We start from the raw sequence: 16,462 nt of genomic DNA on the forward strand, positions 1-16,462 counted from the left end.
CTCTTACAGCTGTTACTATGGGAGAGGGTGACGGACGGATCCCAACGGAGGCCTAACATAGCTCGACTAAGAAACGCATTCGCATTTAAATATCACAGCATATATATGGAATGAATCATGATGAGTGGGGCGAAGTGTGCGTACGTCTGGATGCACGGAAGTGTGGACAGCCTGACGGACGCACAGACAGACAGGCAGAAGCATGGACAGACGGACAGACGCATGAATGAATAGACGGATGGAAGCACTGATGGCTGCTAGCTTGGCAGTTATCAGCAAGCGACTCACATACACTTCCAGTGCTGCCCTATGATCGCATCGAGAATGTGCAAAAAATGTTGCTCTCCTTACAGCGGTCGTATTCTCGTACACCAGTGTTTTGTGCAGCTACATGACTGAATCGAAATAAGTTAGCCGCCAGTGCCACTACGTATAACCTAACAATTTGCTGCAATCACACTAATTGCTCCACACTTGCAGTGCAATTGAGAATCTCTTAGATAAATACAGTCGCCAATGTTTATTTCTGTTTTTTACCTGAAGGTGCGATCATCAACCCCTGAGTTGATAAGTGCGAAGCGCAGTGGCCAAATGAACTAGAATACACGCATACGCTCAATGAGCACTTATGTGCATGGTGCTTCCACCAGTCTTTGCGAAGCTGTTCCGAGAAACGGACACCCCCTTCAAACCTGCCAAGTTCAAGGATACTAAATCCGGGAGATTTCCGCACAACAGGGGGGTGCCTCCAAAATACACGCCACGCGCTCGCCATTTCGAAAGCCATAAAGAGTCTCATAATGTTTCACAAATACCAGCACATTATGTAGTGTTTACTGTTTGCTTATCAACGCCTCTGAAAAGGCATAATATGTTTTCCGCTAGAGGGACATAGTTGTCCATTTTAGAGCTGTTTGAAAGTTCCTGTGTGTTTTTAGAGGCGACGGCTGCACTATCTCGGCCTTTTTCAGCGTGGTTTGAGGCTTCCCGAATGCAGCTACAAATCGCCGAATGGGCTCATTTTCATCGCCACACCTGTAAAAATAAATGCGTTAAAGGGGCTCTGAAACACTTTTTCAAGTAACCATGGAATGAATTCACTAGAAGAGCTTATGCCTCACGAATTCAACGCCGCAAAAATTTTAGGAATCCGTCCAGTGCGAGTGGAGGCTTTCACTGAAACAATCGCGTTAGTTGCTGGGCCCACAAAGGTCACTTCAGTCTCTGCAAAGGCCCTGTTTAAGAAAACAGCGCGCTTTTCATACACAGCGATGCATAACAACAGGGACTCTTGTTAGTTAGTACTCCTCTGTACTTGTGATTACGTATTGTGCATAGTTTTTGTTTAAACAGTGCGTTACGTGTCGAGCTGTAAATGTCGTTGGTTTCCTCTCGGCCTGTGTGCATAGTTTTCGTGCATCATTTGTGCGTGGGTAGCGCACTGCACGTGTTGATCTACTTGCCTTTCTCAGCATGACATTCCAAGTTGTTGCTGTCATAATCATTGCTTCACCCTTGCAGCGAAACCGTGACTTTTTTACCTTTTTTTCTTACATACTATTAACTGCCTTTAATCTACCACTCGTGCTCTCGGAGCTCGTAGATTGCTATTGCGTCGCCGTAATCCCGGTTTTGTGCACGGCGGTTGGGGCAAACAGTAGTCCTTTTACGATCCCCGTGCGCTTGGCTCCGCAGGGGCCTTCAAACCTAAGTCGTTTTATGCCTCTACAATCGCCTCTGCTGCAGTTTTGTCTGCAGAGTTTGCCAAAGCCACAGTGCTTTGACTGCTTGAGTGCACATTTCGGGGTACTGTCAGTTACATTGTCGCCATACATGATCGTGTCCAGAGTGACCGTGGCTTCATCCAGAGCAATCATATGCGTGTGCCAGTCGCACGTGTACTTCCGAAGCTTTGAGTACACTGCTCTGGGCCTTCGTTCGAAGGTTTCCGTATTCAAGTTCGTAACACCTGCCGCGACTAAGAAATGTGTTCGAAACATTGGAATTTAGCCCAATGGACATAGTGGCATTCAGCTGGGGAATTTCAGGAATTCATATCTAGTCAAGAGTCCGACGGAATTCATATCTGCTGCGGATTCACATCACTGACATTCTACTGTACATTTAGATGTATGCCTTAAAGTTATTTATAATAAAACGGGGTAGGTTTGAAAAGCCTGGAGCGGATTGAACTGCTTTTTTGTCAGTGCGGCTAAATCACGCACAGAAATTTCTACTTCTGGGAGATTTTCATGACAGCTGTACAAAGGGAAGAAACGTCGAAATTCAGGAGTTTCCCGGCCGATCCGGGAGACTCTGGGAGAATCCGGCAGATATGCCAACCCCGTTCTTTTGAGCGCCCTTACTGCTATCCTTGATTTCTTTTCGGCACACTCCTATCATGTTATAAAAACGGTTTTAACGGAATGGCGAAGCAATGAATCAGACTACAACAAATGATAAGGCTTCGATATTGCGTAACTCTACAAAACAGAGAGAAATGCTATTATCGCTCTCTCTTTGCGTTGAGAGCTCCGCACATAGAAGGATTCATGAGGCATTCGTGCCGATGCCTGCCGTGATCACGCGCATAGAGCAATATCGACCGCGTCCTTAGGATCGAAGTTTACAGCTGCTCCTGTAGCGATCACAGCATTTACGAAACCGAAACTATACCTGTTTCGATCAAACCAAAAAGAGAATGTTTCAGCCACGTTTCCAGGCACAACACTTGATGGCAACCGCACTTTATGGACAAATTGTGGTGCTGCAGCGTAGTACGGCGCTTATAGGCAAGTTTGGCGCAGCAGGGGTGGTTTGGCGCAGGCAAGCGAGTTTGGCGCTCAATCCCGCAAATAACACAGCTGTTTTACCCTTGTTCTTCACAGTGAATCAAGCATGTGGTGATAGGTGGCCTTTTAGTGCGATTGCTGTTTGGGTTCATGCTCATATCAGTTCCATTTCGATCAGGTTAAAATCACTTGATAGTCCAGCATCCTTCCTGTCCCTGTCTCTCTTTTTTTTTTTTTCATTTCTGTTGCTTTTGCTTTCTTTGGGTGCAGTTGGTATTCCCTTAGCAAGAACTATGTACACTGTAGACCACTTATAACGTAACCGCTTATAGTGCAGAACCAGTAACAATGTGGTCTTTTTCGGCTCTTCATCACCCTCCCATAGACCCCCCCCCCCCCCCCCCATCGCACATTTGTTTTAACACAATGCTTGCAACCATGCACTGCGGAGAAGCTGGTTCACAGGCCCCAGTGCCGAAAGTGGTTGCCGTCCACCTGGAATCTATCAAGTGACTGTCGTGTGCCCAGTAGCTCGTAAGCTACGAACTGGTGCTTTTATTTGCTTTACATTCATTTCCTCAAGCTTCAACAGCAAAGTATTTTTCGACACCATTTTTAAAAAACATATTGAAATAATCAATGTTGTAGGCTCAGTGGAATGCTCCTTGAATCTCAGAGGACCTATGTTTTGTGTTTGTGAATTGTTGCTTATGTTTTACAGCTGGGGCCACATGACTATGCGGCATGCTAATCGGCAACGCACTACGCCTTTGCGCTTTGCGTTACCGGGCAGACTCACAAATGCCTTTTAACTTCCCTGGAACAGTCCCGAGAGCAGGTGTTTCTTCTTTTTTCGCCGACCATTGACACGCCAAGCACGCGGATTGGCGATTGGCGACCCGCTTCATCGATCGGCGGCAGGCCTGGAAAAGCAGAGCCCGACTTCACCGCGTAACTATGGTTCCTAACCAAGTGTAAGGAAAATATAAAATGAACTAAAGTTTTTCACCTTTGTTTTGCGTGTGCCATGTGATGAGAAATGGACTAAGAGAGACGACGTGTTAAAAACACACAACTTTTATGACAAGACAGAAAAGAAACCAACACAGAACCAGAAAAAGCATTAAAGCAATTGAGTAACAAGACTGTCAGACCGAATGAGGAAAACAAACCCTAGTTCAAAGCGAAAAGTTCCAAAACCTTATGATGAGATAGAAGACCCAGCGAATGCTGAGGTGTAGGGCAAGTGGCAGGTGAAAGGCGCGATGAATGGCTCACGTGTGGACGAGCAAAGCTCTGATGACAACGATGACGCTTGAAGGCGCGGGTCCAACTATAAAGCTATCACCCCGCATCGGAGACGCGATGCTCCATGCAGACAATGGCCAGCCCATCCAGCGAACAGCTTGGATCCAGACGCGATGCTCAGTGCAACCGTTACCATTAGCCATGCCACGTCTGTCGCTGTGCCGAACGGCTAACCGCAGAGACACCTCGTCGAAATCCGCGATGCCCTCTGCAAGGAATACAGCAGCAAAGCGAGCCAGGCCGCGCCAAGAGATACAGTCCTCGTGCCGGCAACGCCGCCACATCTGGTGATTTGGCGGCAGCAGCGTGGACAGCCGTATTCCATGGCCGAAGCCTGGATCACCGACGTACGACGCTTGGGCTCACTGTATTCCATCTACTGCTGCTTCAGCTCGTCCCCAGCAACAAAGCTTCTTGCCACATAATCCTCACATGGCCCAATCGTGGCAAATCACCTCTATGAGCCACCACAAGTCATCAGCTGATTGGCTGACTTCACGCGCACAGTTGGCACGAATTCACACACGCGCGCCACCGCACCTTTGTCGTTATAATCGTTTTTGTTGACTATCGCACCAGGCAAGATGGCAGACCTATGTGCCACTCTGCTCCTTTAGGGAGCATATACAGTTATTCTAGTCTGGATTTCGACACATGGAGCCTATGGGGAGTTTCACAACTCATGTGATTGAATAACTCTGCTCTTCACGACTTGCAACATCATGCACACCATGGCGCGGTCACTGGCGGTGGGTGGAGTTTAGAACCGGCAACTTTTACGGCTTATTTTGGACTCAAATAACCTTTTACAGTCCAGTTTTCCCACATGCACAAGCATATCTGACCCTCTACCTTTTGTTTTTCGCCGAAAACCGTTAATTGTTGGGTGACCTTGTCGTGACCCCTTTAACAGTTTCGTGTCGGGAAAAGCGTCATCGTTATTTTGTGCTTCCTGCAGATATCGCACTTGCTACCTCGTCTGTAAATTTAAAATCATTTACGGCTTCATGACGCGAGCTTTCGCCTTTGATGCCAGTGCGCAATCTTGCACAAACTTGGCGGGTTTTCGTTGTTGATCTGCTCGCTGCATGCGAACTTCGAATCATGCACGCAGTTCTTGGTATAGTGTTTGAGTGCAGTCTTTTCGTTCTCGATGTTAATTTCTTGAACAAACTTCTCGCGACAACATACCGAAGGGCAGGCCAGGCCAAATCGGCATTTGTGTTTCGGTAGAGGTCGGGTGCTATCTAAAACAATCAACAAACCTCTTTGCGGTGGCAGCACTTGACAGGAAGGAATCCATATTGTTAATAAAAACAAGATTGGCACGTGTGCGATCCTAATGGTGGTTCGCGATTCGATTGAGAGATCTTCAAATCGAGTGTGCACCTGAGAAATTAAACGAATGGCACCTTTCTGAGTCGTGAAATTCCGGACGTGATTTGACATTGTGTAATGGGCGTAATCAAGGCTGTCAGAGATGCAGTCACATGGTACTTTCTGTTGTTAGACCCCCTCCTTTAGCGAGTTCATTTCGTTGGCAACGGGTGTTTATGGATGTTAAATGTTTTATAACATTTGGAAATTTAAAACATTGTAAAGACCATGCATTGCATGCTTCGATTCTCCGAAATGTGAGTTGGCATGCTCAACACTTTTTGCGCAATGACGGCCTGTGAAAAAGGTTGTTTTAGTTTTAGCGCGGTACCGCTTCTAGTGCGGATATTCGTGACTCCTGCGACTTATGTTATAAGCGGTTTATACTTAACTTGCCCAACAAGCCACCGTACTAGGATGCCTAAGAGCACACTCAGTCCAATTGAAGCAACCATATTTTACAAAAAAAAATGACGTGTATACTCTGTTTCACCACTTTGGTTCAGCGCTACCAAAGCTACGGTGAGTAAAAAAACCATACACTTGCGCAACGAAACGTATTCCCACATACAAGTGCCTTAAAGTTGACAGGGTTGGCAAGAATTAGCATTTCCTTGGTGTGTCTTATGCCACATCGACACATATGTTTATTTCTTTTTGAATTTATTTTGTACGCATTTGATTATTTGTGTCGGTAACTGCCAATAACTGTGTTCACAAATCGACATGGCAGCACCCATGCAGAAGTGACCACCCGCTTTGATCTGGACTTATTCGTGCTACACGCCCACTTCACTGACAGCCGTAAACAAATGGTAAAATCAGCCATCGATTTATTTAATCTCACTCCGGAACTGCAGCATCAGGCATGTTTTGCCGATATCAGTGAGATATGCTGCACGCTTAGCAACACCTGCTAAGCCTAACGCATTGAGGCAGTGTTCGGACTATGTCTACAGGCAGACACAAGAGACCCAGAACAAAAATAGTTTATTAATGTAGCATCTGGTCTTTCATATATAATGCCGGCCTCATGGTTGTTAGACCAGCAGCACAATGCCGATACACCTCCGTTCTTGTAAAACACAGAAATAAAACAATATAAAATCAAGGAACTTGGTGAAACTCCTTTGCCCTAGATGAGGCAAGAGGGCTTTATTTCTAGACCTCACACTATGACGAACACCAGTTATTCGCTGACGAGCGGCTGGTCATTCTTGATCGCTGAGCCTAAGTGTCCTGTTGCCATGGGGAGTTCCGGAGGAGTCCCTGACGCATGACCGGCTTTTGGTGAGGCTGATAAAGACCACGAAGTGGATGGATTTAATCTTGGTGATAATTCAAAGTGCCCGCTGTCTTTTTGCCATCCATATTGTGTTTCGCCCGAGTATGGATGCGCGCCGCATGTTATTCGGCTCTAGGGTGTTCAGCAAGTGTTGGCGAATTCAACGAAGGCAGCCTCTATGTTCCGTGCGATATTGATAGGATCGAAGTGAGAGCGGTTTTTTGACCCACGCTGTTGTAGTCTAGCTATTTTTCCTAGAATTCTTATTGATCCCCCTCGCTTGATGGTGGGAGCAGATGCTCTGATTGGCTTCCTTGTGTGCGTTTCATAACCTCGAAGCCTCGCATTCAGCAAAACTTGGCAGTCGTCCCCTCAGCTTTCCGCCCATCAGCAGCTTACACGGTACTTTCCCATCTTTTAATCCTATAATTTAGAAGGCCAATCCATAAATATTCTTTTGTAAACAATGTCTTCTTGAGCAGATGCTTTATTACTTGCAATCCCTTTTCTGCTAGGCCATTTGAATGAGAAAACCACGGACTTGAAATTATGTGCCTGAAGTCACACTTTCTGGTGAAGAAGCGACATTCTTGTGACACAAACTGTGGGCCGCCATCTGTGCATACTAGGAGTGGAATGCCATGGTGCGCAAAGATTAGTCCAAGGTTATCAATTACTTGGCGGCTCGTCATTTGTGAAAGGAGCTGTAATTCAGGGTAGTTGGAGTACGTGTCATATATCGCAAAGTATGTTTTACTGACATGTTGAAAGAGGTCCTACACGGACCCAAGGCAGAGAAGGGGGATGGCTCGTTGGCAACAGCAGTTCATCTGTCTGCTGGTAAGCAAATCGTCAGCACGTTGGACATTTATGTACCATTTTTGTTATTTGCACGCACATGCCGAGCCAGAATATTATCAGTAGCTTTGCCATACCTTTGCATTTCGCTATTTCCAAGTGCCCTTCATGAACACGTTGTAGCATCGCTCTTCTGAGCTTCTTAGGAATTACGACTTTTGATCCTCGAAGGAGTATGCTGCTAACATATGTTAGCTCCTCTTGAAAAGGTGCTAAAGGCCCCATGACTCTGCGGCCACTTTCCAAAGCCTCTATTACTTGCCTTAGGTCGTCGTCTGCCTTGGTCTCTTATGCCAGGCAGTCCATCATCACTAAGCTGACGAGGCTGTTCAGCACTGAGGTCGCATGAATGTGATGTCATCAGCATTATGTTCATTGCTCCTGTTGTCGCTGTCTGCTATCCTGGACAGTGCGTCAGGCTACCTCAAGTCCTTTCTGGGAACAAACTGCAGTAAAATGTCAAACGGCATTAAATGCAAGAAAAAACGCTGTAGGCAACGTGGCATGTCACACAAGTTCTTTTGGGCAACTGGGAGCAAGGGTCGGTGATCTGTTTCGATTGTCGTGTGAAAGCAAATTATGAAATCACGAAATCTTTCACATGCGCATATTATCATACGCACTTATTTTTCTATTTGGGCGTATCTTGACTCGGCGTCTGATAACGACTGCGAAGCGTAGGCAGCTGGACGCCAGTTCTTGCCGTGCAGCTGTAGAAGGGCAGCGCCGAGCACAAAACTACATGAGCCTGCAGTTGCTTTCAATAGTTTAGATGGATCAAAAACCGCCAACATAGGGGCGCAGTTGATAACAGGTCACACAATTCTTTGTATTCTTTATTGTGCGCACTCATCCAGTCAAACAAAGGATTTCATTTTAGCAGTGCGCGCAAGTTCTGAGTCCTCTCTGACAAGTTTGGTATACATCTGTTGAAATAATTTACAGCACCTAGCAGTTACATAATGCCACGTTCCATTCCTCAAGTTTTGTTATCGCCCTAATACACTGCACGATTCTCAGCGCACACCATGCCTGCAGTTTTCGAGAAGCTTCAGGACTGTAGTAGATCATTTCGATAACATCACGCCAACTCCGCGAACTGTACAGATTATTACGGAACCTACGCCGCCGCCAGCGATAACGCTAGAACATTCGATGGCAAGAGTATAAATGCCGAAGCACTTCCCCACTTGTCAGTTGTTGATCGACGGCCGACGCTCTGTTCGCCGCTATCAATCCAAGACTGCTACTGTAGTCCGACTTTCTGATCACTGGGCACAGGTTCGCCCAAATAAACAATTTATTATTCGACTCGCAGTGTGCTCCATTCGTTCCCGTCACGATCCCGTGACAATATATAGTGGCATGTTAGCAACACACTTGACCAGCTGTGCATCTGGTTTGATGCCATCACCCAGAAAGTGCACTTTCTCAACTCTAAAAACGCCTTGAAAACGCCCTGGAGACGCTGTTCCTGCGTTCTGCCCCACACATCATCAATGTAGACGCACATTACTTCTAGTCCATCAAACACGTTATTCACTGCCTTCTAAACCACTTCACTTGCCATTCAAATTCCAAATGGGAGTCTTAGAAAACAGTAGCGTCCATATGGAGTCCCCAATGTGCAAATTTTTTACGACGCTCTGTCAAGAGAAATCTGGTAAAATCTACTGTTAGCATCTAGTTTGCTCAACACTTTGGCTCCCGCCAGCTATAAATCGATTTTACCTTAAGAGGGGAGTTGATTATGGTCCTGTGTTAAGCGATGATTAACATTAGAAGGGTCCATGCAAATGCGCAAACCACCATTTTTATTGAGAACAATGACCAGAGGACTTACCCAGTAAGAGGGCTCCTCTACCTTTTCAATGACGCCGTGCTGTTCTGCGCGTGCAAGCTCAGCCCGCAGTGACTCTAGATGCAGCGTGAAACCCGACATGCTGGCAAAGCAGCTGGCGTCGGCCCTTCTTCGAGGCGTACACTGCAGGTTTTCTCCAAGCATCCCAGACCGAAAAACAGTATTGGAAATTTACTGACGATCCTGGACTGCAGATGCTCTTGAGCCTGCAGGCACTGCGCCCTTGATATCAGACTGAAGCGTACACAAGTGTCCAGTCCCAACAAAGCTTGCTTGCCTTTCTTAAGAACGAAAAAGTTTGTTGGCTCCTCGATTTCACCGATTTCAAGCAGCAAAATGACAACTCCAAAATGCTTGATTATGCTACCGTCATAGCCTGTCAATACCGTTGCTGAAGGTTGAGTTGTCGCTTTCTTGCCAAGCTTGAGAACAATACAGTGGGGAAGAAGATTGGCCTGCACACCTGTGTCCACCTTTAACGTTGCGTTATGGTTAGCTAGCGTCGTGGCGACTAACCATTCCAACCTTCTTAATACATCGTTGACGCTCACATCTAAAACTTGAAAATCGTCATCAAATTCGTCGGTTTGTTCATGTGACGCATTATGATAGTCTATTTGCTGAACACTTTTTCGTGCCATGCAGCAAGCTGCGAAATGATTCTTTTTATGGCAGATGCCGCATGTCTTACCCCATGCTGAGCACATTCTTGAAGGATTTTTTCCCCCACAGTACGGACTTTTTTTTTTTTTTGATGAGCTCTTTGGTCCTTGTTCTTTTTTCCGTACAGTGTTAAGCTGAGCTTTGCTGTGTTCCCAAGCTTGGTTTTGGCTCTCAACAATTTCGGCCGTTTTACAGAACTTGATTGCTTTTTTCAACGTGAGGTTCCGCTCTCGAAAAAGTCGCGCCCTCAATTTGCTATATTTCGTGCCCCACACCACTTGTTCTCGAACCATTGAATTCTTCAGCTCTCAAAAGTTGCAGTACTGCGACTTAAGCTGAACATCCCTCAAAAATTGCTCGAATAGCTCGCCCTCAAGTTGTAGGCTTGTTCTAAAGACGTAGCGTTTATATGTTTCATTTCGTTTAGGACTACAGTATTTTTAAAACTTCTGCACAATAACATCATAGTCTTCGCATTGCTCATTCGACTGTTGAAAGGTTTTAAAAACATTGATTGCTTGCTGACCTGCAACGTGAAGGAAGAATGCCGCTTTTTGGGCCCTTGTCCATTCCGGCGTCATTGTTGTAGCCATGAAATACAGCTCCATTCGTTGGCTAAATTTTGTGTAGTTTTCTGCGGGATCTTCGGAGAGTACCAGATGCTCGGGCGGCGGCAATGCTTCCATGGTGGCCTTTCAGCTGGCGGGACGCTGGGCTTGTACTTATGACACCATGCGTCGACGAGCAGACACAAGAAACCCAGAACGAAAGTAGTTTATTGATGTAACGTCTTTTATATGTAATGCCAGCCTCATGATTGTTAGACAGCAGCAACATGATTCCGATATAGTCAGACCAAGAATGCTGCGTATCCAAATATCAGACATGCAACATCGCACAGCATTCTGTGCACATCAGATCCTCCTTCGGCGGAAACGACAAAGGGCGAAAAGAAACGTTGCAGCAGGAGATACGAAGAAACGTGACGACGGAGAAACAGACATACAAGTGGCACGAACAGCGTCGGAGAAAAACAGCCACAGAGTGAAGCTATCCGCCAGCATGAGATTCTAGCAGAGCAACAAATTCATGCTGCTTCAAGTTGCAATGTAGTTGCTCGTTTAATAGCTTTATTGCATTTTGAAGTTAATAAACTAGGCATAATAACTACAATTCAGTGAGCAGACGCCATGAATACAGTGAGGAGACGACACGGCACGAATGAATACATGTGCAGGGGCTAAGTGCTCTTGCTATTAGCAGAGGGGCCTGTAGCCTCCACAATGCTAAAGGAAACTTCTGAAACAAAGCATAGGGTTCTTTCTTTTTCTTTTTTTACCACAATAAAAATTTAGAACTCACAAAGGATAGGTCTGACGTAAGTGACAGAAGCTGGCCAGGTGTGCGTCCCTGGACAGGACGTGATGCACGACTTGCCGGAGTCCCAATCAGATCAGCCAGATCAACTGCACATCAATTATACACACAAACTTTTATAAGGTGCACAGCACATGGCATGTTTAAAAATATGCGGGCAAAACTAAAGCAAGATACATGCTCTACCACAATTACCATTTGAATGAACAAAAGATATACTGAGGCCTCATTTTCTTTGCTACACACAACGTAATGAACAAATAATAAAAAATAAAATGACTAATAATGTCTGTAGTTTTACATCCCCAAACCACAATATTATTATGAGAGACACCGTAGTGGAAGGCTCAGGGAATTTCGACCATCTGGTGTTTTTTAAGGTGCACTGACATTGCAAGCTGTATGAGCCTCTGCTATTTCACCTGCACCAAAATTACGACGTCCGTGGTCGGAATCGAACCCCCTGCCTTCCGGTCAGCAGCTGAGAAATTTAACCATGGCTCTACCGCGGCGGACAGCCTATTGAAACGAGCAGACAGTGAAGCCAGGTGACATTATTTGTAGTCTTTGAACAGCAGTGCTGTTGTTTTGATATACTAAAAGCACTTCTTTCACAATCATTTAATTTACCCTTAGAGGCCCTTTTCAAGGTATTACATGGGGGGAACAAAGGCATCAATAACAGCATAATCATTATTATGCAATGCTAGAAAAAGTATAAAAAAAATGTTTGAAAAAATACAAAATAGCTGATTTCACTTTCAAAAGCAAAGCAAAGACAATGCAATAGGCAGGACAAGTGGTATAAATGCCGTTACAAAAATGATAGTACATCTAATAACACTGTAATGGTGGAAGATTATGGGTTGATAAAAGATAAAAGGTTGAGCCTAAATTTACTGGAGTCTTTCTCACTTACTATTTGTTCAGGCAATGTGTTATAGCTCAATAGCTGTAGGTAAAAAGGATTTGATGAATGCTTTAGTGGTACCATGTAAGCATTGAACACTGAGGTTATTAAATAGACGGCGTGAAGTGTGGCTGGGAAAAAGAAAAATAGTGTCTCTGAGGTGAGGGAATCTACAAAACAGTTTGTGGAAAAGAGAAAGTTGTGAAATGTTAAGGTGAAAAGATAGACTAGTTATGCTGAGGGAACATTTGATGGAAGTGATACCAGTGTACCTGTCAAGGTTTGAAGCAATAAAATGTATAGCACGATTAAGTACTACTTTGAGGGAGTCCATAAGACAAGTCTAGTGAGGGTTCTGAATCGCCGAGGCATATTCAAGTTTCGTCCGAATAAATGTTTCATAAGTGAGTTTTCGGACAGAGATTGGGGATGGAAAGAGTGATCGCTTAAGAAGGCCAAGTGATTTGGAGCAGTCTTTTATAAGGTTTGTTATGTGTGCAGTCCATGTGGGTTGATCGGTGATTGTAACTCCAAGGTATCAGTAACAGTCGACTTGTGTGAGCGCCGAAGATTTAAGAGAGTACTGATAATTCAAGGTTCTGTGCTTGTGGGTAACAGGCATGTCTTAGGGCGAGCTGGTACACACGCCACTTAGGTGCAGTTGACTGCGATGCAAAATACTATTCATGAAAAAGGAAGAACCAAAAGAGAAATGGAGTGCCGACCTACCAACTGTTTTGCGAAACTCTGAGAAACATACAGAAAAAAAAGAAAAAAAAAAAGATTATCAGTAAAAGCAGGAAACAAGCTGCCAAGGAGTTGTTGGAAGCCTTCCATATAAAAAAATAAAAATAATATCTGGGGTTTTCCATCCCAAAACTAAGATATTATTATGAGAGACACCGCAATGGAGGGCTCCAGAAATTTCAATCATCTGCTGTTCTTTAATGCACACTGACATTGCACAATGCACGGACCTCTACCATTTCGCCTCCGTTGAAATGCAACCACTGTGGCTGGAATTGAATGCATAACTTTTGGGTCAGCAGCCGATCTACATCAGAAAGAAAAGGTCTTAATTGTATCTGTGACATCTATAACTTCATATTCCACAGAAATGCACTTTCTCAATAGCATGTTGTCTCGACCAGGTCACGGCATGTCACATTTTGGCTGTTGTTCCAAGTGCACAACCGACATCAGAGGGTCGTTAAACAGTTGGTAGTTTGATTCTACCCTTTCGTCTTTTATCCTCCACCCATTTTCACAAAATATATCTTGCACCGCAGTCAAGAGTACCTAAGCAAAGTTTTGGCATAAATGCAAGAAAATTAAAGTGGACAGATAGACAACCTGCCAATGGTAGGGACAAATTATACAAGTTTTGGATAACTGCAAAACTGCATGAAAAATCGACAAAAAACAAAGGTACACACACAAGCGCAGACTAGCAACTGAAAGTTTATTGAAGGATACACATTGAAGGATACACCTAGCAAAAAATTATGATGTGAAAGATTACTTTGTGAAACATGGGTGTTGTCCCTGCACAGGAATAGGACAGCGAGAGAAGTTGCAAAGACTTTTTATATGCACAAGTATGGCGACACGTGTGTTGTGAAGCCTTCGGTAACTTTGCACCAACTAGAGATCGATTATCTCACTGCCTGCCTCTAATCTTTGAGGTCATATTTCTTTGCTAGGTATATATGTGTATTCTTCAATAAACTTTCAGTTGCTAGTCTACGCTTGTGTGTGTGCCTTTACTGTTTCTTGTTGATTTTTCGTGCAGTTTTGTAGTTATGAATCACCAACTCACCCAGAGTTCAGTACTCTGAAGCTTTGGATAATGCATTCTATGCTCTACCAGTTGAGCAATGGCAAATGGCTGTCCTCACACCTACTTCATTCGAAATTTATGTGTGCATGTTAAACCTGGAAGTCGAGGGCTAACAAGTGGGTGTGTTGGTACTGCATGATCCACAGTAAAAGGCAAGAGTGTGATCACCAGAATAAATAAAATTGGGTAATAATGGAGGCAGGAAAGGTGGTTGAGGCAGGTGATTCTTGCCTTTAAGGCCAACTCTGGCGATTTTTTTACCATGTCAGCATAATGCTGCCTTTATGTTGCTGTGACACTCTTGTCAAGTGCCCAATAACTGAAATGCTCAACAAATTCAAAACTAATTTTTAATTAGCAAAAACCACAATACCGAAACCGAAACCCAACCAAGTGCGCTTCTACATGTGACGTAATCCTTTGCCCGAACCTGCCTGATTGCGCATATTGCCCACCAGATAGCACTACCTGTCCACGCAGTCCAAGTTTGTGCCTGAGGTTATCGGCTAAAATGCTTATGCTGTAATGATGAATATATGGCGAATCGTTTGCAACTCACAACGCAACAACACTTGCCACTTTATCACACTCCCGCCAACACAGAAAAAAATATCGCATGCTCTACCAACGAAGTGCCGGCCAAACCCACACAGTCCATAGCAGACAAGCAGACACTGCAGTGGCACATCCGTTCAGTCCCTTCCGCCAGGCAAAACTCAGCATCACATGCAAAATGTCGCCATGAATTCTGGCAAGCGAGGTGAGCATTTTGACGCAAGCTATAACGTGCAAATGATTGTACCCAGTGAATTTCATTGAGATCCACTAACCTATAAAAATCGCCGGAGTTGGCCTTCAAGGGGACACGGTAAGCCCTATACCCACCATGTATTTTAGACAAATTTTATGTATTTTTTCCTCCATATTGATAGCAATTGATTGATTTGTGGAGTTTAGCGTCCCAAAACCACCATTTGATTATGAGAGACGCCGTAGTGGAGGGCTCCGGAAATTTTGACCACCTGGGGTTCTGTAACGTGCACCCAAATCTGAGTACACGGGCCTACAACATTTCCGCCCCCATCGGAAATGCAGCCGCCGCAGCCGGGAATTGATAGCAAGTATAGTAATTATTAAAATTATTATCATATGCCATTCCTCTTTTAAATGAAGCAGATATAGCACTGAAAATTGTAACAATAGTTTTTTGTAAGTTTCTTCAGGTACCTAATTATCACTCGGTAATAACTATTAAATGTCGTGTTGCAGAAGAGCACTTCCCCATTCAACAATAATCCTGCTTCAGCATATTTCCCATTAAGCTGCCTAAATACTGCCTGAAATCTGCAACTCTAGATACTGTGGTTGTCGAGATAAAAAAACATAAGTACAAAAAAAATCACATTTATAGTCAGAAGTGTGTATTACTTCAAAAGTTCAATAGGCACTAGTGGGTGCCTATTGCAAGCGCAGAAATGAAGTGCCGACCTACCAGATACTCATCACCAATTTAATTTTTTTTTTCTTTTTGTGTTGAAATGGCTCGCCTGGTGGGCCTCTTTTCTAGCCAGCTGTGCAGCCCTGTCAGCAAAATATTGTCGACGCAAGTGAAGGGTGCGTAGGCCCTGCGTTGTGCAGTGCCCTGGTGAAATTTCAAAGGTGTTAAGCACATTCACACGGGCTATATTGCCATCATTAAAAGTGAGCAAAGCATCAAGAATGCATACTTTCAGTGTTTGGTGTCCGAGGAAAACATGTTTTCAAGTGTGCCCCAACACGAAAATTTATTGACTCGTTAGCGTTTGAGTTTTCTTATAGAGACACTTAGCAAGTAAATCTAGATAAGCTAGTTCTGGATAATTTGGCTTAACAGCCTCAATAATTTGGCTTAACAGCCTCAATAACAGATGCTGAAAGGTGTTTTTTATGAATGACTGGTTCACCATTCGACTGGGCTGCTTTGTTGAATTTACAGCAAGTTGCGGCATCCTTCATGCAAAGGCAAAGATTGATTGGTATGTGAAAATATGAGAACCAGATAGCTTTTTGCATGTTCTCCAAGCTAGCTATATTTCTTTAATAGGCCAAACAATAATAGTCTTGGTGCTTACCAATGATGTCACTACTAAGATGTCCCCAGCCAGATAGGAATTTCCTGACAGAAAGCTTGATGCCTCTGCTTTCTTTCGTT

At 44.4% G+C, this 16,462-nt stretch overlaps 1 protein-coding gene across 12 annotated transcripts in view; it reads right to left on the minus strand.

The window, feature by feature from the left end:
- gwl (serine/threonine-protein kinase greatwall) overlaps positions 1 to 16,462 on the minus strand; it is a 517,662-nt gene that overhangs the window by 226,953 nt on the left and 274,247 nt on the right. For all 12 annotated transcript variants that reach the window (XR_012884867.1, XR_012884871.1, XM_037429392.2 and 9 more), the window contains one exon: positions 11,507 to 11,610. Coding sequence is in view for 10 of the 12 variants with exons in the window: in XM_037429392.2 (XP_037285289.2) it covers positions 11,507 to 11,610 (104 nt within the window). In the remaining 2 variants the exon portion in view is untranslated. The remainder of the gene's footprint in view (positions 1 to 11,506; positions 11,611 to 16,462) is intronic.

Source organism: Rhipicephalus microplus, chromosome 1, assembly GCF_043290135.1.
Source record: "Rhipicephalus microplus isolate Deutch F79 chromosome 1, USDA_Rmic, whole genome shotgun sequence".
NCBI lineage: Eukaryota > Metazoa > Arthropoda > Arachnida > Ixodida > Ixodidae > Rhipicephalus > Rhipicephalus microplus.